The sequence below is a fragment of the Nansenia antarctica genome, assembly GCF_963989245.1.
Source record: "Nansenia antarctica genome assembly, chromosome: 5".
In the NCBI taxonomy this organism is placed as follows: Eukaryota; Metazoa; Chordata; class Actinopteri; order Argentiniformes; family Microstomatidae; genus Nansenia; species Nansenia antarctica.
The window spans coordinates 18874878-18900413 of NC_137690.1; the positions used below are offsets into that span (position 1 = coordinate 18874878).

Consider the following 25536-nt stretch of genomic DNA (forward strand, 5'->3'; position numbering starts at 1 on the left):
AGAGACAGGTGAAGGAAGGAAGATGAGAGACAGGTGAAGGAAGGGAGATGAGAGGGAAGGGAGATGAGAGACAGGTGAAGGAAGGGTGATGAGAGACAGGAGAAGGAAGGGAGATGAGAGGGAAGGGAGATGAGAGACAGGAGAAGGAAGGGAGATGAGGGACAGGAGAAGGAAGGGAGATGAGGGACAGGAGAAGGAAGGGTGATGAGAGACAGATGAGAAGGAAAGGAGATGAGAGACAGATGAGAAGGAAGGGTGATGAGAGACAGGAGAAGGAAGGGAGTTGAGGGACAGGAGAAGGAAGGGTGATGAGAGACAGATGAGAAGGAAAGGAGATGAGAGACAGGTGAGAAGGAAGGGAGATGAGAGACAGGAGAAGGAAGGGAGTTGAGGGACAGGAGAAGGAAGGGTGATGAGAGACAGATGAGAAGGAAAGGAGATGAGAGACAGGTGAGAAGGAAGGGAGATGAGAGACAGGAGAGAGGGAAGGGTGATGAGAGACAGGAGAAGGAAGGGAGATGAGAGACAGGAGAAGGAAGGGAGTTGAGGGACAGGTGACACCAGGGCGGGGTAGACGTCACACAGGCGGGAAACACACAAGGAAGTGAAGATGTGAAATGAGAGACAAGGTGAGAATATCAAAATAAAACCGGAAACTACGAATGAATGACATGAAACAAAGACAAACATAAACTAAGGAGCATGGCGAGACGTTACAGATTCATGATTTATTTATTATTGGTCATATATAGGTATTTTTCCTGTAAATTGCTGCTGTTTCTTGTCATTTTATTTCAAACCTCTCACATGAAGAATAAATGATATAACACTCCTTGCATTATTACTCATAGAAATGTGATTGAAGCCAGCACAGTCATATTCCAGACCCGAGTGGTTCCTTTGTTTTGCCCCTAGGCGATGACAGTCCAATGAGCAGATCCGTGATATCTGAGTTCATCCGACCGCTCCAGATCAGTGGGGACAAGCCTGAGCTCCTGTCTGTAAAGCCAACATTCCTCACTCGTAGCCGAGCCACAAGCCCCCGACGGGCCCTGCTCCAAGAGGTGGGTCCTACCTGGTCTCCCTGCTCCTTCATTGACTTCCATCTACCTGTTTATACAGCCCTCTGTCCACCCACCCACTCCCTCACCCACCCATCCATTTATCCATCCATCCGTTCACTCCTCCCTCTGTCGGTCCGTCCGTCCGTCCGTCCATCCACCCCATTCTAACAATCGTTTTATATCAGTTAGCTTAGCTATCACAGAAACAGTGTCTGCGGCAAAGGAGAACTGTTGGCCCTAATTTGATGATGGAGATGGATCTGATCTTCGACGATAATAAAGCATCATAGCACTGTTTCTCTCCAACAAGGTCACCGGGTATCATTTCAAAGACGTAATACTGACAAACAGACTCTGCCGTTCTCTGTTCAGCCAGCCAAAGCTGACGTCCTGCGTTGGAGGAGTGGCAGGAGTGTGAGAACACACAGTGAGAAACCATCATTCTGCCAGTGTGGGACATATAGGATAGGGTGTGAAAGGCCCAATCTGTTTCCTTTTACACTCCACTGAGAGTATTGGCAGTTTCACCAAGTGTCTACTTCAAAGAGATTCACTACTGCTACCATGAAAGGGAGAAATCAGCCCCACTGACTTCCAGCATAGAAAACATGCTGTAGTTTTCATTGGTTTGCATGACATAAAACTTAAAGCAATAATGAAGGAAAAAAACTAATATGAGAAGTGAGATCAGAAAGAAAGTGTATTTTATGACTCTCTTTCTCTCTGTCTTGCCAGATGGACAAAGAACTAAGCTCAACCACCAGGTCCAGGCCTAGGTTCACCGGAAAGGTCCGTCTGTGCATCGCGCGGTACAGGTGAGTTTATCTATGCAGCTTTCTCAACCCCCTGACAACCATACTGACTCCAGGATGGATGTTTTGTTAGCGACTTGGATATGAGATGCTTTACTAATGGATGAGGCTTTATCCTACCATAAGAAAGTTTTAACAGTATTTTCTACAGTGTCCCACAGAGGTTTGAGCTCACCTCTTAATAAGGATGCAGTTCTTTTAGAAAAAAAAATAACTGTCAGCTAAAAGAATTGAAATCCCCCAGACAAAGGCAAACACATGAATGGAACCCCCGTCCTGTCCACCTACGCCGTCGCCCTCTTTCTCATTTAGTCTGAAAAATGGTATCCTTTTGATTTGTTTTTTTAACGCAGTACTCAGCAATTCCCCACCCATGGAGTTATATAAGGGCACAGCAGTTTGTTACTGTCAAATGTAGTGTTCGAATTTGTTTGAAAATGCTTGAACGTTACGCTGATATCATGTTCTCTCACCTCAATGTTGTCAATTCTGTCAAGCCTCAACACTCATTTGCTCTTAACATTTTGATGAATACTGTCACATTTTCACCTGGGTAGATAGACAGTGGAGTTATTAGATTAGAGAATTAGATTTTTATGTCTAGTTTTGACTCAAATACTCAGATTGACTCAGAAACACTGTCTTTCCTCCTTATATTTTTCTCTCACCAGCTATAACCCTTATGATGGTCCCAATGAGAATCCTGAGGCAGAGCTCCCCCTGGTGGCAGGGAAGTACCTCTATGTGTATGGGACTATGGATGACGATGGCTTCTATGAAGGTCTGATATAGCTCATATTATTATCAGAATCAAAAAGCAACTAAAGAGTTCAATTTCACACCTACGAGAGCAAAAAGCTCTCTCTCTCTCTCTCTCTCTCTCTCTCTCTCTCTCTCTCTCTCTCTCTCTTTCGCTCTATATATATCTTTCTCTCTCTATCCCTGTTTCTCAGGAGAGCTACTAGACGGACAGCAGGGCCTCGTCCCCTCCAACTTTGTGGACACTGTTCAGAACGAGGAGACGCCCTCTCTTCACAGGGAGGGGGGTAAAGATCTGGGCTACCTCAAGCACAGTAGCCTGGGCTCCCAGGGCCTGAGTGTGGGCAGCGTAGGCATGGGCTTGGGCATCGGCAGCCTACTGTCTGACAGTAAGCTGGACTGCCTGGGCACCAGCAGCCTGGGCACCAGCAGCCTTTGCTCCAGCGGTCTGGGCAGCCTAGGCAGCCTTGGCTCCAGCAGCTTGGGCATGGACCTCCTGGGCACCTGCAGCAACGGGACAGGAACCCTGGACTTCAGCATTGACGAGATTGGTGAAGACATCGTGCCTTACCCCCGCCGCATCAACCTGATCAAACAGCTGGCCAAGAGTGTGATCGTGGGCTGGGACCCTCCGGTGGTGCCGCCCGGCTGGGGCTCCATCAGTGGCTACAACGTCCTGGTGGACAAGGAGGTGCGCATGAGTGTGCCCTTTGGGGGCAGGACAAAGTCGCTGGTGGAGAAGCTCAACCTGGCCACCAACACCTACCGCATCTCAGTGCAGAGCATCACAGAGAGGGGCCTGTCGGACGAGCTGCGCTGCACCCTGCTAGTGGGGAAGGACGTGGTGGTGGCCCCCTACTACCTGCGTGTGGACAACATCACGCAGGTCACCGCGGAGCTCTCCTGGATGCCCAGCAGCAGCAACTACAGCCACACCCTCTTCCTCAACGGCGCAGAGTATGACATGGTCAAGGCGGGGGGATACAAGTACCAGTTCTTCAACCTGAAGCCCATGACCGTTTACAAGGTGAAGGCCGTGGCGCGCCCTCACCAGATGCCTTGGCAGCTCCCCCTGGAGCAGAGAGAGAAGAGGGAGATCTCTGTGGAGTTCTGCACACAACCTGCAGGTCAGCTGGCTTTACTTTTCCTCTATCCATCTATCATTACACCTGCCTACCTACTCATGTAGTGACATTGTTGTTGCATCATTGAGAGATTTGGTTGCTGTGTGGGTTGCTTTGTTGATCTACTTTCATGTTTTGTAGACTATGTACTTAGTATAATAGCTCTGGTTGGGGCTGTGTTTTTCCTCTCCTCAGGGTGCATTGAGTGCACTTGTGGTTAGTTCCTGCTGCTTCTGCTTTTGCTTGTATATCAAGCCTGCACAGCAGTAAACTCTCACAGAGGTACCCTGCTCTTACAACGATTTCTGGCTGAAAAGCATCGGGCAATTTAGAGTGAACACAGCAATCCATTTACTTTAGCTCTGACAAGCCTTGAGCCCATGATATTTATGACTCCATACATGACAAATATCTTAAGCCTTGTTTTTGTTTTTTTCCAGTCACTTTTTATTTTTTTATTGCCCTCAAGGATTTGTGTGTAGTGGCTTTGAAAAGAGACATGCACGCTTGAAAAAAATAAAAAGAGAGAGAAAAGTGTGATGAATAAACCTCCTCAGAGAGTTTGCTGCAGAAGGCAGCATATCATCAGAAGGATGTAAAAGAAAACAGAATTGGTACTATCGGAGAGAAGGAAACTCAAGATACTTAGTGTGTGTAAATAATGGAGCTCTCTGGGACTCTTCTCCCAGGAGACCTCCTCTCACGTCAGGAGAGAGAAGGCACAGGCATTACTTAAACCCCTTTCACACATAGTTCCCTGTAAATTACATGGAATCCCAACCCGGGTCCGCCAGTGATTTTCGCCGTTCTCACATGAGCTAAATGCCCAAAGATTACCGGGTTGCGTCTTTTCACACATGTCAATGGCATTCCCGGATTTGCACGAGCTACTTGAAATCACGCATTCAACTGGATGTAGAACTGTAACGAGACAGGCGTGTGAGACTGCCATATACCATACCTCCATTTTACAGTGGGGGAAATAAGTGTTGAACACATCAACATTTTGTCCAGTAAATATATTTCCAATGAGCCTATTCAAGTGAAATTTGCACCAGACTTTGGTATTAACTCAAACATCCAGACAAAAAATCTAAACATTAAAGTCCAATAAAGTTATGTGATAAAGCGGAATGAAACAGGAGAAAAGTATTGAACACACTAACTGAAATTAATTCAATAGTTAGTGGAGAAGCCTTTGTTTGTAATGACAGCTTCAAGGTGCTTTCTGTATTATGTAATTTATCGCCCGCAGTATTCAGGGGTGATTTCGGCCCATTCCTCTACACAGATTGTCTTTAAATCTTGAAGATTGTGGGGGGCCCTTTTGTCAATCTGGATCTTCAGATGCTTCCACAAATGTTCAATTGGGTTTAAGTCAGGTGATTGACTGGGCCATTCCAACAAGTTGATTTTCTTTCTCTGAAACCAATTGCGAGTTTCCTTTGCTGTATGCTTTGGATCATTGTCATCGTCTCATCGTCTCATCGTCTCATCCTCCAAACATGGTGTGTTGTGTGACAGCCAAAAGGTTCAACTTTGGACTCATCTGAGCAGAGTACATGCTCCCAGTAGTTCACTGGCTTGTCCAAATGTTGTTTGGCAAAGCGTAAACAAGCTTCAACATGTCTTTTTGTCAGTAGTGGAGTCTTGCGGGCTGAGCGTGCACAGAGGCCATGACGGTGGAGTGCATTGCCTACTGTCCTGTCTGTCACAGTTGTTTCTGCTGCCTCCAAGTCTTTCTGGAGCTCTTTCCTAGTGGTCCTTGGCTCTTTGGCTACTCTTCTAAGTATCCTTCTGACTCCCTGATCAGAAATCTTGCGAGGAGCTCCTGTGCGTGGAGTGATGTTGCTTTCACTTGAATGAATGAATGAATGAATGGTCTTTATTGTCATTAATATAGTACAGGTACCATACAACGAAATTTGGGAGGGGGGGCTCCCCTGGTGCTAGGATTTTTTTTTTACTAAAAACAAGAAGGGAAAAGAGCTGGTTTACATAAATAAAGGCTATATACACTATCCACTATACTATACAAATAAAACACTGTGCTGTACTCTATACTATGCTATAAATATCCTAACATTTCCTATCTCTGCTATAAATATCCTAACATTTCCTATCTCTGAACCTTATGTGCACGAGGGTTGTCATATTACACATAGTATTATTGCACATTCATTTAAAGTGTCGCAGTTTGCAGGTTTGAAATGTTCACAGTTGTGTTTCAGTATTGCACTTGATTACAATCTAGTAGCTGCCATCAAATTGTCTAGAATCTAGACTCTAGATTGTCCAGGGCCTAGAACCTAGGTCTTTGCTGTGTTCAGGGCCTGAATGGCCCTAGGGTAGAAGCTGAGCTTCAGTCTATTTGTCCTTGCGGACATGGTCCTGAACCGCCTACCCGAGGGCAGCCGAACAAAGTGTTCGTTCCCAGGGTGGGATGGGTCTCTGGAGATCTTGGAGGCCTTCCTGAGGCAGCGTGTGTTGTACAGCTCTTCCAGAGAGGGGAGGGGCGCGCCGATGATCTTCTGGGCCGATCTCACGACTCTCTGTAGCGCTTTCCTCTCTGCGGCTGTGCAGCTGGAGAACCACACGCAGATGCAGTAGGTGAGGATGCTCTCCACTGTGCAGCGGTAGAAGGTCACAAGCAGCTCTTGTTTGAGGTGGTATTTCCTGAGGACTCTCAGGAAGTAGAGCCGCTGTTGTGCCTTCTTGATGATGGCTGCTGTGTTGGTCTTCCAGGACAGGTCATCCTGTATGTGCACCCCCAGGAATCGGTGGGTTGAGACTCTCTCCACGCTCCCTCCATCGACGAGCAGGGGCTGGACCTCAGATTTTTTCCTCATGAAGTCCACGATGATTTCCTGGGTCTTTGACTGGTTCAGCAGCAGGTTGTTAACCTTGCACAGCTTGCCCAGCTGCTCCACCTCATCCCTGTACACCGCCTCGTCCCCCCCCGAGATGCAGCCCACCACGGTGGTGTCGTCTGCAAACTTTATGATGGAGTTGCTGGGGTGGACGGGGGTGAAGTCGTAGGTGTAGAGGTTGTAGAGGATGGGGCTTAGCACGCAGCCCTGGGGGGACCCAGTGCTGAGTCTGAGGGCTGTGGAGGTGTGGGAGCCCACCCGCACCCTCTGGGGGCGGTCAGACAGGAAGTCCTTGATCCATGCACAGATGGAGTGTGATAGTCCCAGGTCTAGTAGTTTGGTCACTAGCCTGTCTGGAAGGATGGTGTTGAAGGCAGAGCTGAAGTCCACAAAGAGCAGTCTCGCGTAGCTGTTCCCCCTCTCCAGGTGGGAGAGAGTGGAGTGGAGAGTCGTCGCAATGGCGTCCTCTGTGGACCTGGGGGCTCTGTAGGCGAACTGGTATGGATCCAGGTTGGGCGGGAGGCGTGTGACTATGTGGGCCCGGACCAGTTTCTCGAAGCACTTCATGATGATTGGTGTGAGTGCCACCGGGCGGTAGTCGTTTAGGCAGCTCACCGTGCTTTTCTTCGGGACTGGGATGATTGTTGAGGTTTTCAGGCAGGGTGGGATGGTGGCCTGGGACAGGGACTGGTTGAAGATGTTGGTGAAAACCCCGGCCAGCTGGTCGGCGCAGTCCCTCAGCACCCGTCCCAGGACGCCATCCGGCCCTGAGGCTTTTCTGGGGTCCAGAATAACGGATAATGCCCCCAATGGTGCTTACTGGAAGATTCAGAAGTTGTGAAATACGTCTGTAGCCAATTCCATTTTCATGTTTTGCAACAATCTGGTTACGAAGGTCTTGAGACAGCTCTTTGCTTTTACCCATCATTAGATGTTTGCTGTGTGGCAACTTGGTAACAAAAAAAAAGGTTTTATAGCCCATCAATATATTCTAGCTGACATTAAATAGCACAGATTGGAGGTAGAGTTGCCTCCTAATTAGTTATTCTTAGTGTGTTCAATACTTTTTTCCTGTTTCATTCCACTTTATTACACATAACTTTATTGGACTTTAATTAGATTTTTTTGTCTGGATGTTTGAGTTAATCAGTATTTCTCATATTAATTTAACAGCGAGTCAACTCGTATTATGCTTACCATCACCATTGATCACCATAATTGATCTGTATCAATGAAACAAATAAAAAACACCAGCTTACAGTCGCATCCCCCTGCACCGCCCCCACCCCCTTCCTATGTGTTTGCCTGTAGGGCAATATTTCCTCCAAATAATGTTCAAAGGGGGAGGATGAGGGAGGAGGAGGAGGAGGAGGAGGAGGAGGAGAGGGGTGGGTGGAGGGCCAGGACAGACAGCTGGAGCACTGTGTAGACAGCAGCAGCAGCAGTAGGATCAGTGGTAGCAGGGCGGAGGCTCATTAGCGGGAACACTGCAGGCCTTGCCCTCACAATGTGATGGTGGGGTGTGATAAGATAAAGACAGCATTTGAGAGCCTTTCAATTACTGGGAATTGATCTTGTTCCTGTGGATAAAGTCACCAATTACATGATTCACTTTGTGCCTTCCTCTTTCTCATGAGCTATTTCAGTCTCCTCTCAATTGATGTCTTTGAGAGGCATCCCTCCCCTGCATAAAGGTCTTGGAACATGACTGAACTGAGTGACGTGAAAATGTCTATTGTAAACTGAGGGAGTTGCTGAGGATGAGTTCATCAAATGGTCGGCTATTGTTCATTAGAGAGGCACCTGGAACTGTTTCAGGCTGGTGTACATAGGAGTTTTCTCCTATAGGGTCACAGACTCATTATCAATGAATTAATCACCCCAAATCAGACAGGCTATGGTAACTATGGTAACAATGTGTCAGAATGTTTTATGTCAGTGTAATGAAACCCAGCAGTTTTAATGAGATCTATGAAATAACGTAACATCAAATGTCATTCAAGGCAATACATGAATACGTGGGGGACTGTGGCGCAGGAGGTAGAGCTGCCGTCTCGCAAGGTTGGCAGATCGGCGGTTCGAACCCCGGCTGGCTACATGTCGAAGTGTCCTTGGGCAAGACACTGAACCCCGAATTGCTCCCAGTGAGCGGGCCGGCGCCTTGCATGGTAGCTTGCCGCCATTGGTGTGTGAATGTGAGTGTGAATGAGAGGCCGTTGTAAAGCACTTTGGATAAAGGCGCTATATAAGTGCTGTCCGTTTATGATTAGCCTAATGGAGATTTTTGTTGTTGTTGTTGTTTTCCTCCCTTTTTTTCTTTTTTCTTTTTTCCCCCTCATCATATTGGTTGGATTCACTTAAATGCTTATTTTAAACGCGCCCTTCCACTCACACTGAGGCTTATGCTTTATGATAGTCAGTTGAATGTCAAAAACAGCTGAACGCTCAGGATGCCTCTTGCTGAGTTTTCCTGTTCAGAGAGTGGTATAGCTCTGCTGACAGTCGTATGGTGTAGAAATGCGATTAAGATGTATCGGCGCGCCTTCTCAGACGGTGCAGTGGGTCGCTGCTGCTCTGAGATAGTGCTGAATGGGCAGCTGACTGCATCTGCTCGCTCTATATGCCTGTGTGACTGCAGGGCACTGGCAGGGCTGTACAGATGGGTCCTGTTGGTTAGCACGCAGCAGAGGTAGACTGTGAAAAAACCTCTCTCTCTCTCTCTTTCTCTCTCTTCCTCTCTCTCTCTCTCTCTCTTCCTCTCTCTCTCTGGAGGCTTTGTGGAACAGGAGTGCAGATATCCTGACAGCAGGATGATATTGCATTCTTAAAAAGTACATTTCATATGGAAGTCATGCACACAAATACACATACAGTAGCCTACACATACAATACGCAAATACATGTACCATAGTCCACACACACACACACACACACACACACACACACACACAAATACACATACAGTAGCCTACACATACAATACGCAAATAGATGTACCATAGTCCACACACACACACACACACACACACACACACACACACACACACACACACACACACACTCACACACAAACACACACACACACACACAGATACACATACAATAGCCTATACACCAGTGGAGGCTCCTCCATAGAGGTGGAGGAGGCCTGGCCTCCCCAATAATTTGAGAGAAGAGAGAGAGATTTAAAAAAGCAATAATTATATTTTTTATTTTTTTATTTATTTAACAAAAAACATGTTTTTTTAATATTAATATTATTTATTAATATTATTTCCGTTTTGTTCATAAATCTTTTCCAGGCCAGGCCTCCTGTCGGAAAGTGGTTTCTCATAGAAGTCAATGTAATGCCATTTTTTTCATAGCAATATGTGATTGGCCAAATCACTGAAAATGGGTGGGCACAGGAGGCCTGGCCTCCGTGTAGTACCTTTTTCCGCCACACGCGTGTATGAGTGCTGTTCTGCAGGATAAATATTAGAAATTGATTAAGTATTGTTCTGAATTGTATGTTGTGTGTCTGATTGACATAGTGTTTGAGTGCTTTTGACATGTCATTGATTGTATGTAGTATGTTGTGGTGAATGTTGTGAGCCTGAGCAGAAGGGACAATAGCTGCTGCAGGCGGACCAGAGATTCATGCCAATTGTTTTGTTTATTTGATGACCCATTGTGCAGGCAATAAAAGCTGCTTCATCCACCATCCTGAGAGTGTCCCAATCCCTTCAGTACCGGCAAACACAAATTAATAATTTTTAACAAAGACAGATAAGAAGAACAGGGAACATTCCATCGCGAGTGAAGCGAGCAAGCGGAAAAAAATTTGGCCTCCTCAATTCTGGAAGTCACCAGCCTCCACTGTCTGCTATACACACACAAATATACATATAGTAGTATACACACACAAATATACATATAGTAGTATACACACACAAATACACATACAGTAGCCTACACATACAGCGTAACAACATATGAAACATTTTATGCACATGCTTACAAAAACGTGTACATGTACGGTAGATTAAATGGCATTACATAGAAATATCTGATTACTGTCGCTTTTCGCTTTTTACACAGGGTGGAATCAGCTCAAGACATTGGCCTTTGATGTCAAATGCATACTGTAAGCATCCGCTCCTCGTCCATTGTTTTCATATTTTGACAATCTTCTCTGGCTCCTCTCCCCCCAGGACCCCCCTTCCCTCCCCAGGAGGTGCAGGTCCAGTGTAGTCAGACCCCCGGCATCCTGCAGGTACGATGGAAGCCCCCCCTCCTCACGTCCACAGGAACCTCCAATGGGGCCAGCGTAATTGGCTATGCCGTGTGCACAAAGGGACAAAAAGTGCGTGAGAGAATGGCTTATTTATTATTATACAGCGTCTCATGTTGAATTCTGTCAAGAGTGGGCACTGTAACCTTCAGCCCTGTACACTGAGTAGGTAAGGCTCTATCGCCCTCTGCTGGAGAACTGTGATGTTAGAGTCATGTTCAGTTCTGTGGTTTCTGCAGGGATTACATAATGCAGAGAATTGCAATCAGAGCATTACCAGGCTCCATTTTTCCCAAAGTGTAGATACAATAAACATGAAATGCAATCTGTTATGTTTGTTGTTTGCGTACATACGTTCAACCACGACACAGAAATTCAGCAAATAATGTCGCTATGTTCAACGAAAAACAGGGAAACATAACATGAATGTGTGGAGAAAAAAAACATAAGATCATGATATTATGCTACTTGAGGTCCTTTCTACTTTCCTGATGTAACGATATGAATGAATGTACAGTCAGTGAAGAGATGCTATTTTGTGCTCATTCCTCTGTAACCGTCTCTAGATAGCGGAGGTGATGTACCCTACGGCAGACTATGTGACAGTGGAGCTGAACAGGATCCAGTGTCTGGAGGCCAGGGAGGTCATTGTAAGGACGTTATCAGCACAAGGAGAGTCTCAGGACTCCCCCGTGGCCACCATTCCACACAGTCTCCTGGGACCCCCCCATCCCTCCTGCCACCACCCCCATCCCATGCCCCACCCCCAGCCTCATCCTGCACACACACAAACCCATCCGCCCTACCCACAGTCGTACCCCCCATCCCACCCACAACCCCATGTCCAGCCCCTGCCTCAGCCCCAGCCCCATACTCTGCCCCATGGACAGCCCCACTCCCAGCCGCCCTGCCACCCTCCCCCTCAACCCCATCACCAGACCCATCCCATGTCGTCCAAGCCCAAACCCCTAGTAAGTGCCAGAGAGCCAGAAACCAAAGAGCATGAGGCGGGCCTGCGGCCTGGCCAGCCCTGGGAGCGTGTCCGCTGCTCCTCGCCTCACCCTCCCATGCGTGGACACACCCTGGAGCCGCCCCACTTCCAGGGGCGTCGTTCGCCCTCTCCTCAGAGGATCCTGCCACAGCCTCAGGGAGCCCCCATCCCAAACACCATCGCCAAGGCCATGGCCAGGGAAGCTGCTCAGAGGGTGTTTGCTGAGAGCAACCGGGTGAGTATGTGTGTATGGTGGACTCACTATCCTCAACACACACTTTAAGCTTTAGTACGGTGTCCGTACTAAACCGTCTGTGTGTTTCGATTCTCTCATGTATCAGATGGAGAAGAGGAATGTGTTCAGAGACCGGGGGAACGCCCTGCACTCCGTCAACTCTGATGAGGAGGAGGACGGCTATGACTCCCCCCACGCCAGGAGGAGAGGAGCGTCAGTGGACGAGTTCCTGAGGGGCTCAGAGCTGGGCAGACAGGTACCACTAACACACACACTGTCCAGCCGTCCAGACTAACAAGACTGTCTCCCTCTCTCTCTCTCTCTCTCTCATTCCACCGGTGACTATTAGTACATGGTGGGAGACAGATCGCAACAACCAGTGTGAATCGGATGTGACCAAGTAGAGGGTTAGAGAGAGATGCGGTATGGGTGCTGTAGTCCTCAGATGAGACTGGAACCTTTGGCTCTGTGTTGATGAAAGTGTTCCCTCTCGTTTCTCTCTCTCTCTCTCTCTCTCTCTCTCTCTCTCTCTCTCTGTCCTCCAGCACCATTACATCCACAGCCACAGTGAGGAGTACCAGACAGAGAGCAGCCGGGGCTCCGACCTGTCTGACATCATGGAGGAGGACGAGGAGGACCTGTACTCTGAGATGCAGCTGGAGGAGGGCCGACGGCGTAGCATCAACTCTCACAACACTCTGAAGGTACAGCAGACATACCTCACTCCTACTGGTGGTCAGGGGAGGAAGGAGGAGGGAGGAGGGAGGGGGGGGGGGGGTACCATCTACAACGGCCCCTGCCTTTTCTCTCAGACTCCACACGCAGGCACCCTGTGGCTTTGCCTGGCTTAGCTTAGCTAACCCATCCTAGGCTTAGCTAATCCATCCCAATGGCTACACGCACGCAGCATGTTTGGAAAGAGTTGAACACAATGTGTTAGCTCACATATGTGACATCAATGGGCTGTGTATATTGATACAAACATGAAATGTTGTTTATTTTGTTTGCCACACGATGATCCACATTTGAATACACAGTTGAAGAGTGATGACCTGATGTGCTTGTTATATTGAAAAGATGCTGTTCAAGAATGTAATGATGGCCAATATGTACTGTATCATCAGCTAGAAGGGTCATGGCATATTGAGTGCATATGGGAATCTCATTTAAGTGAGTTTACTTAAATGGAATAATTCACTTTCGGTTATGTCTGTCTCATGTTCTACCTTATTGTTTTCTCGGTGTAGATGATTACTGTTGTCAGTATGTGGACATGTCTTCATTGAGTATGTTAAAGAGGCACATGTATAGGTGTAGCCATATTTAGCGTGAGTGTTACCAAATAGTTTCTACTGTTCACAAATCAGAAGCAGAAGACCTCCAGGTTACTTGGGAAACTGCTAACATTCATTTGACATGAATAGACTTTTTAGTGATTGTTAATTATGTTCATAATATAAATTAGCGTTCACAAACGATCATCGATGTATAGAACACTTAAACTCTGTACACTGTACATGCCTACTGTACAGTACATACTGTACTCTAAACTGTGGTTTTCAAACTGTCTTTATGGGTGTATTGATATCTTATATACACTGTATCAATATACTGACACTGCATCTGCCTATGTTTCCCATAGTCATTATGTTGTCAATCAGTACTGTACAGTATGTCACTATACCACTGCCATGTCCTCATGTACTGTATGTACTCATGTCTGTTTTTGATTAGGCCTTTGTTCTGGAATTATAACAGTAAAAAGAGCAAATTGGTAGAGCTGTATGTGTATTTACAGTTAGGTCTATGTGCAGTAGCACACAGCCAGGGTCCAGTCGCAGACTTGGAGGAGGGAGCCCAGTGAAGCAGAGCTACAGTATGTAAGATAGACATTATGGAAGGAAAATGTACGTTAATTGAGTTGAACCGAGAAAAGCATCCAATCTGTTAAATCGGAAGTTGTTAGAACAGACTGCTAGATCGTAGACCAGTATACGGTATACGTTTCCCCACATTATTTCACTTATTCAGGTGCTTTTCTGCCTTATTCTTATTTGTGTGTTCGCATTTCATCAGCACAGGTTCTATTGGATATAGGTGGATGTTTGTCTATGTGTGGTGTGTTGTATGTTCCTCCCCTGTTTCAGCCCTCTCATCCGTCAGCCATCATCCCCTATGTTCTCCTCCCAGCAGATTCCCGTTCAGAGCATGTCATTCCCCCCCCCAACGGAATGAGACTGCATGCTTTACATCTGGCCATTGCCTCGAATAAACTAATTCTGTCTTTATTTTGTCTTTTTTTCCCCGTTTTCTTTTTTATTCACTGTGTTGTTTCCTGCCTGTTCTAACACCTTCAAAAACTAAACCAAACCCCCAAATCTAAATCAAACCCCCTTCATTGTAAAAAAAAAAAAAAAAAAAAATCCAACCTGCGTGCTGCTGACTGCTCCGTCCTGGCCAAAGGCGTATTATAGGCGTCAGGACGTGGCGGAGGAGAGGGACTGCTGGGACCTGCAGAGAGAGGTGGTCAGGCAGAAGTCCCTGCGTAGTAAACGTCTGCACAGCATCCCTGAGGTGGCCGAGGAGGACCCTGACGGAGTGGACGGTATGGGCCAACGCCTATGCTTCGACGAGGGAGGCAGGCCCGGAACACCCCGCGCCCAGCGCAGGAGCCCTCACCTCTACCAGCAGGACCCACACCAGCACAACCGCCTCTCCCCCCCCGGCAAGAACCCCCGCCGGCTGCAGCGTCAGCGCTCCTCCCCCCGCTTCCCTGACAGCCGCTACGGCTATGCCCTGGAGGAGCGCAGCCTGGGCCGGCCCAGCCGCCAGACCACCAAGAGCCCCGACAGCGGCCTGGACTGTGGAAGCGAGGAGGAGGGCTCCCTGGGCTACAGGGGGTACCCCCACGGCAGCCCCATGCGGGGCCACGTACGCATCATCCACTGCGAGGGGCCGGTAGAACGCCGGGCCCTGGCCGCCGGCCGTAAGAGGACCCTGACCCGCCAGTGCAGCATGGAGGAAGACTTCTGTAACGTGCCTGTAACTGCAGCCAAGACGGTGCACATGGGGGACCTGAGGAGCAGGGAGGTGCACTACGCGCCAGGCCGGGACCCAGGACCCCGACACTTCCCCAGGGAGGGAGCCCTGAGCGAGGGCAGGCTGACCCAGCTGGACAGAGCCTATCACAGGGACACTAGGGCCCACTCTGTGGCCAGGCTGAGCAGGGAGTTGGAGCAGCCGCTGGTGTGTGGGACTCAGACACATGTCTGCTGTACATTCCATCAGCAAGCAGTAAAACCATTCTTTTTTTCCTTGGTGTTTTTTTTCTCTTTGGATCTCCCCCCTCTTTACATTGATTTCTTATTGTTTTGTGCAGTGTTCTGGTTCAAGTTATTACATGTCCATGGTGGTTCTTATTTGTAGTTTTTCATGTGTATTAGTTTGCTCGTTCTTAGAACATCCAGCGATATTTTTAAGTGAAGCTTTTTTTGGTTACCTAAAGGCCATTGCAGAGTTTTTGTTTCTGATGTCTCGGAGGAGAACAATTATTTTCAAACAGAAATGGCAGCTCAACCATTCTAGTGTCTCTATGTTGTGCATGGGGGCTGCGCTGTTTCCCTCTCCTGCTCGGCCCTCCCCCTCTCACTGCCAGCCAATAGGTTTGCTCGGACAAGTGTCATGCCCCTCTTATCCTACCAATGACTAAACCCTGATTGCTTTGCCTTCCAGGGGGAACACTCCAGCATGTTGTGTCTCATTGCTGAAAAAAAGGTCTTGACTCTAATGATAGATCAAGCCTTTCCTAGTGGTGGGTAGCTAACCCATCGCCTAGCCCACTCTTTCTGACCTACCCAAACCAACCCAGAGTTTCAGCCCTTAACCCCATGTGCATCCTGTTAGTGCTTGGCAATGTGCTGGCAGACAAGTAGCTGCCCTCTCTCTCATGGTCCTCCCTTGTATCTTTTCAGAGGAATCAAACTCCTCCTCCCATACAAAGCAGTGGTCAGCTTGTAGCCCTCTTCCTCCCATTTTCTTTCCGCCTCATCTCCCCGTATGACAAGTGCTTATGTTTTTTCAGTCTCTTGCACTCATTGAGGCCCCAGGCTGAAGCCATTATGGTTGTGTTCAGCTAACCCTGCCTCTCTCCATTCTGATTGACTCACTCACTCGCTTACCTTTCCCATCAAGGAGCTGACATGCGCAGAACAAAAAAAAACAAATGGTCTTTAGCTAAACATCTTGATTCTGCCCAAAAAAATAACTGGTTAATGTTGTCGTGTTGGGGTTGCTTTTTGTTTGGTTCTGTTGATGGTTTATTGGTTTTCTTCTCCTTATTTTATGGGTTTCTTACTCTTTTTGTTTTTGCCTCCTTATAAGGACAAATGGAGGTGACATCATTTGCTCTTATGGTTTTTTGCGGTCCTTTTTTCTTTTCTTTTTTAATCGGTGGTTTGTTCTGTGAGAGAGAGGTAGTTGGTTTTAACCTGGCATGTGTTTTTTCTCACTCTAAAGATTATAGGGAACTCGCCATCACATGGACGCTCTGATCGGCTGGACCATTCAGGGAGGAGGCCGGTCCACGGAGGTACACCCCCACAGCGACGGCCCATGATGGTTCCTTCCATTGGTTAGTGTGGTCGCCATGTGAGGGGGGCCTGGTCCCTTCCCTCAGGGACACTGCTGTTGTATATATCTGTACTATGTGTTTCTCTACCCATGTGAGCTGAGCTGAACATCTTCCCCATAGACACATGACCTTAAACAACCATAGAAGCTCCTACACCTGTAGTTCTACCCATCCTCATACCTCAATGTGTCTCTGACTTGGCTCGCTAAATGTGCATTTGCGGCGGGGGGGGGGGGGGTAAACTACCAGGTGCTTATAACAGAGGTGTCTCAGAGGTGTATGCTTATGGATACTGTCTATAGGGTAACATTAATATCTAGAGGGCTGAGGTGCTTTTACCTGTCTCAAATAGTGTAAGCATTGCTGTTTTACATTGAATAACTCCAGAGTTAAATCTGTTGCGTCCTAACCAACCCCCCTTCCCCCCACCCCCACCACCACCACCACCACCCCCCCACCCCCCAGTCCCCTGATCCTTTCCCATCCAGCATGTCCAGGCGGGGGCAGGGTGGGGTGGGGGCATTGGGTAGAGTGTGGGGGCAAGCCCGGACAATAACCCTGTGATTGGTGTCTTCTGTAGAGATCACCATGGACAGTAACAGTGAGGGGAGTGAGGGGAACCCCTCACCTGTGAAGGAGGATGTTTACTATGGCAGTGTAGCTCCACGCAGGATATGGCGGTCTATGGCCTCCGAGCAACAATATGGTATGTGGTACAGCTTCTCTCTAGAAGAAAATAACCCTTGATAAAATGACAGAAAAGATAGACGTATATACACATACAGTAGTGTGTGGAAAACTGATTTGATATACATTATCAGAGGGTGGTCTTTCTGCTCCATTCAGGGCACCTTTTGAGTGTGACTTTAGACTAAGCTGACGGGGAAGACAAGATGGCAATATTTTCTGTAGCTGGAGAATGAGTGTCCCCTCCCTGTATGTAGCCTCAATCCCAGACCCTCCTTTGAACTCACCCTCTCCCACCCATCTCCCCCACCCCCCTTTCACCCTTCCTACTCCTCCTCCTGCTCCCAGGGCCAATAGCGTCCCTCCTCCTACTCTGTTGATTTTGCATGACTGGTTGTTTACAGTGCAGTGGGAAGGGAAAGCGTTGGATGAGTAAGTGCACTCTTGCCTTGTTGGTGTCACTCCATTGCACTCCAATGTTCGAATTTTACCATAAAACGTCATCAAAAGAAAATGTTTATTATATAATATATCTATGTTAAATGGGATTGATTTCAAGTGTATATACCTCTGTACTCATCCATGGTTGTTTTGGATGTTATCGAATAAACAGAACCTCATCATAGTACTATGACAACAACAAATAAATACCAGAGTGCCTCCTGTATTCTACTATAGAAACATTTGGTTCAACCATGAAATGCATGGTTTTATCGATATCATTCCTTTCCCCTCACTGTCCCTGATATGCCCAGATTCAGGAATCTGCTACGGCATTTGATGGTATCATTTCTTTTAGGAATGTTTTGGTGTTCTCATTTCTTTCAGGATTGTTTTTCCCAATCGATTGTATTCGAAATATGAACGAAGCATGATTCTGACCCCTCCTGTATTGATATAAAAGCATACCTTCTGATTTAGAAGAGCAGAACAGATGCATGCCTATTAGGCTCTGTCAGATAAAACAGGTTCTGTACAGTAAAACAGCAATGAACAATATACCCCTCCCCCATTCTTTCAATTTGCATGATCATTTAGTTCCCCTTGCATCCCATGGCTTTGCTTGAAATGTCTTTCCTACCTCTGTCTAAATGTGTCGGTGTGCAACTGTGAGTATCGTGCCAGCATTCAGAGTCTAGATGTGTGGAAAAAAGAGCCACTCTATGCTACTGTCAATCAGTTAGCACGGAAGAGCTTTGTAAAAGCAGTCTCTTGCTTACCCCCGACTCCAAATGTTCCAGTCTCTGATAGAGGGAGATTGACAGTTTTCATTTACTTAGAGTGGCATTTTAAAACCTCCAAGGCTCTTTTTCTCACACATGTGTTTCCTCGCCCTCTCCCCTGTCAGCTCTTACAAAGTGACATCTTCTGGTCCCTCTGCCCTTCACAGTCTGTGCTGGAGGCTGTCAGGGCTGGGAGTAGCAGCAGTGCCCTCTCCTGTGTTTCAGATGGGTACGGTGGGCGCGGCCACAGGAACGGGCGAGAGCGCCGCTCCCCGGAGTACTACGAGGAGTCGGAGCCGGAGGACCTGGCGCGTATATTTGTGGCTCTGTTTGACTATGACCCCCTCTCCATGTCCCCAAACCCGGACGCGGCTGACGAAGAGCTGCCTTTCAAAGAGGGCCAGATCATCAAGGTGGGAGGCTGCTGTCTGAGCCACACAGCACTACAGTTGGATAACTCACAGCATTGTAGTCATGAGGCAGCATTGAAGTCTCACTGGCCCAGTGGTCACTCTGGTGCGCATACACTCTGAAGCTGCTATAACTATATAAACCAACGAGAATCATGTCTCTCTCTTTCTCTTTCTCTCTCTCTCTCCCTCTGTCTGTCTGTATGTCGCTCTCTCTCCTGTGACTGTGCCTGTGTGTTCCTCAGGTCTATGGGGATAAGGACACGGATGGCTTCTACAGGGCAGAGATCCGTGAGCGGCCGGGGCTCATCCCCTGTAACATGGTGTCAGAGATCCAGACGGAGGATGACGAGATGATGGACCAGCTGCTCAAACAGGGCTTCCTCCCTCTTAACACACCTGTCGAGAAATTAGGTACAGCACCACCTGTTCTTTCATTTTATTTTCACTCTCTCTTTTCCCCTACAACTTTCTATCTCTACTTGCCGCTGATTTGTAGTTGTAGTTGTAGTTGTTGTAGTTGTAGTTGTTGTTGTTGTTGTTGTTGTTATTCTTCTTCTTCTTCTTCTTCTTCTTCTTCTTCTTCTTCTCCTTCTCCTTCTCCTCCTCCTCCTCCTCCTCCTCCTCCTCTCTGGCTTGCTATCTCTACTCTATTGCCGATGGTACTCTCATTTCTCTGTCTCTACACTCTTCTCTCTTTCTTTTTCCTTTCTCTCTGCTTTCCTCTGAAGTGAACTGCGACCGCTTCAAAGATGGTCGCTCAATAAACCGCAGGTCCAGGAAATCCAAGCGAGGTCTGTGTTCTCTAAAGATGCACTTTTGCCTTTTTCCTTCATCATCTTCACGCTTTGCTTCTCCTGATGAACCTCTCTTTAGTCCTGACATGAGTATCAGCAATTGGGAGTAATGGCTAGTTTCACTGTTTAACCATTGATATGTCATCTTTGGAATACAATCATCCATTCATCCTTTGGAAGTAGTTGGATATTCATGCCAGATCATCAGCCAAACTGTGTACGACATGTACCTACTGAATTTTTGGATAAAAGTGAACAACCCTGTTCACAACTACACATACTCTACACACCTTTTCTTTCAAAGTCAGTATCTTTCTCTCTCACTCTCTTTCTCACAGTCTCCCTCTCTCTCTCTCTCTCTCTCTCTCTCTCTCTCTCTCTCTCTCTCTCTCTCTCTCTCTCTCTCTCTCTCTCTCTCTCTCTCTCTCTAGAGAGGAACAGGAGGAGTGGGCGTCAGCACCCAGTGTCCACGCGCAGGATGGTGGCCCTCTATGACTACGATCCTAGGGAGAGCTCCCCTAACGTGGATGTGGAGGTACTGCTCTCTCTCTCTCACCTTTCATCCTTCCTTTACTCTCCTTTTTCCAGATATGATGAAAACAAATCATGATACAGGTGATGGTACTCCTGCTGGGCATTGCTGCCTGACGCACCTCCAACAGTGCCTTTAGAACAGGTGTGCTGTGACACCTCACTGAACACCTATGTGGGCCTAACTGGGTCATCAGCTGGGGACCACCAGTCATTGACGTTTCGCTCCTTTAACCCCAGTACATCTCCTGGTGGCGGAGCGATGGCAGGGATCTCTCCCTGCCACCCCCTGCTGATGCCCTAGGTGTTGTTCGCCCCCCAACCCTTATGCTTCCTTCTTAGCCACAGCCAGAAGCTGCCTTTCTCCGCCTCCTCAGCCAGCTCTTTCATGACTTTCCGATGCCTTGCTCCTGTGCATCCTATGTCACGGAGTAGGCGAGCAGCTGAGGAACCTACGAAGCCCCTACACCCCACTTCCACAGGGCACATAACGGCTTTCCAGCCAGCCTCCCTGCACTCCGCCGCCAGATCTGCATACTTGGCTCGCTTCCGCTCGTTGGCTGCCTCCAAACCACCCTCCCAAGGGACAGTGAGTTCGACCAGAAGGACTGTCTTGCAAGCCTCTGACCACATGACCAGGTCTGGTCGGAGCGATGTTTCCACGATCTCCCTGGGGAACTGGAGCTGTCTCCCCAGGTCGACCCTCATGGTCCACTCACTACCCGGTGCGAGGAGTCTTGCTGTATCTCTCTGACGGGAGGGTTTGACTCTCTCTCCAGCCCTTGCAAACTGGATGGGATGTCTGTCTGGAGCGGAAGGTCTGCTGTTTGCCTCCTGTCTGCATGTCTCTGCCACCTCTGCCAGCTTTTTCAGCACCAGGTCGTGTCGCCATGTGTAGCGGCCTTGGGACAGTGCTGTCTTGCAGCCTGTCAGGATGTGCTGGAGGCTCGCATTGATGGTGTTGCAAAGGGGGCAGGTCTCTTCGGCAGAAAACCATTGGTGGAGGTTTCGGGGACAAGGCAAGGTGTCATATGTTGCTCTGATCAGGAAGCTGAGCCTAGCTTGGGGGATCTTCCACAGGTCAGACCATGACATGGGCCTGTTTGTGAGACCTTCCCATGACGTCCAGCGTCCTTGCTGGCCCTGGGACACCGCCTTTATGTTAAGGCGTTCCTGCTCAGTTCTTGCCACTTCTGCCACCACCATGGCTCTTCGATCTTCTTTGGAAGCCTTTGACCAGAACAAGGGAGTCTCGCCCCTTCCAAGGCCTGCTCTACCCTCCTGGACTCTGCCGACCACCTCGCGGTGCTTCAGCTGGCCGATTGCCAAATCAACCTCCTCTTGGGCTTTCCACTTCCTTCCAGTTCTTATCTGGGTGCCCGCTGCTCTCACCAGCTGGTCAGTGGATTCCCTCAGCTCTAGCACCAACCGAGCCTTCTCCTGCTTGTATCCAGAGCTGATGGATCGCAGTGGCAGTTGAAGCGTGTTCCTACCAAAGAGGCCCACGTCTGAGAGGCATCTTGGCAGTCCCAGCCACTTCCTGATGAACGAGTTTGCCAGCCCGTCCATCTTGCTTACCACTGAGGAGGGGATTTCGCTCATCTTCAGAGGCCACATCACCCTTTGGTACAGTATGAACTGGTAACACCATACTTTGTACTTTCCGGGGAGCTGGCTCTGGTTGATCCTGGCCAGGCCATCTGCGAGCTGCTTCCTCACCGTCTCCCCCATCTGCCTGTCAGAAAGCTCTGCTGTGTAGGTTCGACCCAGGCTGCGGACGGGTTGATTTGCCAGCAATGGGATGTCCTCACCACCTGCGACAAAGATGGTGTTGTCGCTTCTGACTCCTTTCCTGATAGACACACTGCGTGATTTGGGGGGTTTGATCTTCATCCTCGCCCAGCTCACAAGCTCGTCTATTCTCTTCAGCAGTCTTGTTGTACACGCTGCTGTCTGGAGAATGGTGGTGATGTCGTCCATATAGCCTCTCACCGCTGGTAGCCTTTCACCTGAGGGCAGTTTCACTCCTCCGACCATCTTCCTGGCCCCTATGAGGATGATCTCGAAGGCTGCAACAAACAGGATGGGGGAGATTGAGCATCCCATGGCAATGCCTACTTCCAACTGTTGCCAGCCTGTTGTGAAGTCCTGATGGGTGCAGCACATCTGGAGGTCTTCAAAGTACTTGGCTACCAGGGCTTTAATGCAGACTGGGATGTAAAAGAAGTCCAAGGCAAACTCGATGAGTTGGTGGGGGACAGACCCGTATGCGTTGGCGAGGTCCAGCCACACGACATGCAGGTCACCTCTCTCTCTTTTCGCCCTTTGGATCTGCTCCCATATTACTGCAGAGTGTTCCACACACCCTGGGAAGCCTGGCACACCCGCCTTCTGGCAGCTGGTGTCGATGTACTCGTTACTTGTGAGGTAGCTGGTCAACCTCTTAGCCAAGATGGAAAAGAAGATCTTCCCTTCAACATTGAGGAGAGCGATACTCCTAAACTGGCTGATGGTAGTGGAGTTCTGCTCCTTCGGGATGAAAACTGTGACAGCTCTTTGCCACTCTGAAGGGATGACTTGGTTCTTCCAAGCCACTCTCAACAGGTTCCACAGGTGTCTCAGGACTCCTGGGCAGTTCTTGTACAGCTTGTATGGTATCCCGTTGGGGCCTGGGGCTGAGGATGCTCTTGCCTTCCGGACCACGTCTGCTACTTCACTGAGTTTGGGGAGAGCAGCATTAAACAGGAAAGCTGGGGGAGCTGGGCGGGGAACATATCCAGGGGATCCCAGCGGAGTTGACTTTGCTGGGTCACTGTATTGCTCCCTGATGTGATTCTCTAGCTCCGGTCTAGTAATCTCCAGCTTCCCGCTTCTCTTGTCCTCTAGCAGCTGTCTCGCATGCTTGAAGGGATTTTTGAAGAAGTTACTCCTCTCTTTCTCCTTCCGCCTTCTGCGTTTGCGAATGCGCTCCGCCCTTCGCAGGCTGGCAAGGTTTACCTTCACCTCCTCCCACAGTGGCTTCAGGCCCTCCTTCTCCTCTCTACTTGCCTTCCTCCACTGCTTTCGGAGTTGACGCCGCCTCTTCACCAACTGCTCAATCTCTCTCTCCCTTCTCCCCTTCTGCATTGGGCCTGATCTCCGCTTTTTAGCCATCACTCCAAATCTGCCTCTGCATTCATCATACAAGATGTCTCCAATGCAGTTCAACTTGGTGTCCACCTGGCCACGCAGTGAATGATCTAGGATGAAACTGAGGTCCTTGTCCAGCTTCTGCCAGACTGCAACCTCGTTTGCCTTTGGCCATTTGACCAGCTGCCTCCTTCCAGGTTCTCTCCTCTCTGTTCTCCGGCTTTGCCCCTGGCTGTTGGGGTTGCTTTGTGTTCTGTGTGTGTCTTCAGCGGTGCCCCCCTCAGAGGCATTGGTGTCCACCGAGGGCCCTCCTGTGTCCTCCGCCTGCCTTTCCTCAGCAGCGTTGGATCCCTCAGCACTGTGGTTTGCCACCTGGCTTTGGGTTCCTCTTGTCTGACCTGCGGTTGCAGTGCAATGTTGCTGCTGATGGCCTCCCTCTTCACACTTTTTCCTTCCCTGGTGGATCCGTAGACCTCGGAAGGTGGTCACCTTTTCCCACCCACACCTGCATCTTCTCATAATCCAAGAATCTTTGTCTATGTCCGTTCCAGTCGTTACCGAGAAATCCGTTTGAATTGGCCCTTCTTCCATCCCGCCTCTCGGAGGGCCATCGGGTTGTTTTTTCTTATTTGTCTTCGTAGTCAGTTTTAGGGTGTCCCTTTATGGGACAAGTGGGTGAGGTAACTAGCCGTCCACTCCCGGTGCAGACTTTCCTGCGGTCATCCAGTCTCTCCTGGCTGTCTTCCAGTCTTCCCTGGATGCCAACTGCCCTTTCACAGTAGTCACTGGATGCTTCCAGGTTAAACAAATCATGATACAGGTGATGGTACTCCTGCTGGGCATTGCTGCCTGACGCACCTCCAACAGTGCCTTTAGAACAGGTGTGCTGTGACACCTCACTGAACACCTATGTGGGCCTAACTGGGTCATCAGCTGGGGACCACCAGTCATTGACGTTTCGCTCCTTTAACCCCAGTACATCTCCTGGTGGCGGAGCGATGGCAGGGATCTCTCCCTGCCACCCCCTGCTGATGCCCTAGGTGTTGTTCGCCCCCCAACCCTTATGCTTCCTTCTTAGCCACAGCCAGAAGCTGCCTTTCTCCGCCTCCTCAGCCAGCTCTTTCATGACTTTCCGATGCCTTGCTCCTGTGCATCCTATGTCACGGAGTAGGCGAGCAGCTGAGGAACCTACGAAGCCCCTACACCCCACTTCCACAGGGCACATAACGGCTTTCCAGCCAGCCTCCCTGCACTCCGCCGCCAGATCTGCATACTTGGCTCGCTTCCGCTCGTTGGCTGCCTCCAAACCACCCTCCCAAGGGACAGTGAGTTCGACCAGAAGGACTGTCTTGCAAGCCTCTGACCACATGACCAGGTCTGGTCGGAGCGATGTTTCCACGATCTCCCTGGGGAACTGGAGCTGTCTCCCCAGGTCGACCCTCATGGTCCACTCACTACCCGGTGCGAGGAGTCTTGCTGTATCTCTCTGACGGGAGGGTTTGACTCTCTCTCCAGCCCTTGCAAACTGGATGGGATGTCTGTCTGGAGCGGAAGGTCTGCTGTTTGCCTCCTGTCTGCATGTCTCTGCCACCTCTGCCAGCTTTTTCAGCACCAGGTCGTGTCGCCATGTGTAGCGGCCTTGGGACAGTGCTGTCTTGCAGCCTGTCAGGATGTGCTGGAGGCTCGCATTGATGGTGTTGCAAAGGGGGCAGGTCTCTTCGGCAGAAAACCATTGGTGGAGGTTTCGGGGACAAGGCAAGGTGTCATATGTTGCTCTGATCAGGAAGCTGAGCCTAGCTTGGGGGATCTTCCACAGGTCAGACCATGACATGGGCCTGTTTGTGAGACCTTCCCATGACGTCCAGCGTCCTTGCTGGCCCTGGGACACCGCCTTTATGTTAAGGCGTTCCTGCTCAGTTCTTGCCACTTCTGCCACCACCATGGCTCTTCGATCTTCTTTGGAAGCCTTTGACCAGAACAAGGGAGTCTCGCCCCTTCCAA

At 49.1% G+C, this 25536-nt stretch overlaps 1 protein-coding gene across 1 annotated transcript in view; it reads left to right on the forward strand.

Annotated features, from left to right (window-relative positions):
• Positions 1–25536, forward strand: part of rimbp2b (RIMS binding protein 2b) — a gene marked incomplete at its 3' end in the record, with an annotated part of 44542 nt that overhangs the window by 14151 nt on the left and 4855 nt on the right. The window contains exons 8-22 of the mRNA XM_080532459.1: positions 916–1064; positions 1800–1879; positions 2548–2657; positions 2830–3762; positions 10823–10974; positions 11469–12128; positions 12235–12384; positions 12674–12832; positions 14592–15374; positions 16644–16758; positions 17339–17464; positions 18894–19081; positions 19324–19492; positions 19810–19872; positions 20307–20410. Coding sequence (XP_080388585.1) covers positions 916–1064; positions 1800–1879; positions 2548–2657; positions 2830–3762; positions 10823–10974; positions 11469–12128; positions 12235–12384; positions 12674–12832; positions 14592–15374; positions 16644–16758; positions 17339–17464; positions 18894–19081; positions 19324–19492; positions 19810–19872; positions 20307–20410 — 3941 coding nt within the window. The remainder of the gene's footprint in view (positions 1–915; positions 1065–1799; positions 1880–2547; positions 2658–2829; positions 3763–10822; positions 10975–11468; positions 12129–12234; positions 12385–12673; positions 12833–14591; positions 15375–16643; positions 16759–17338; positions 17465–18893; positions 19082–19323; positions 19493–19809; positions 19873–20306; positions 20411–25536) is intronic.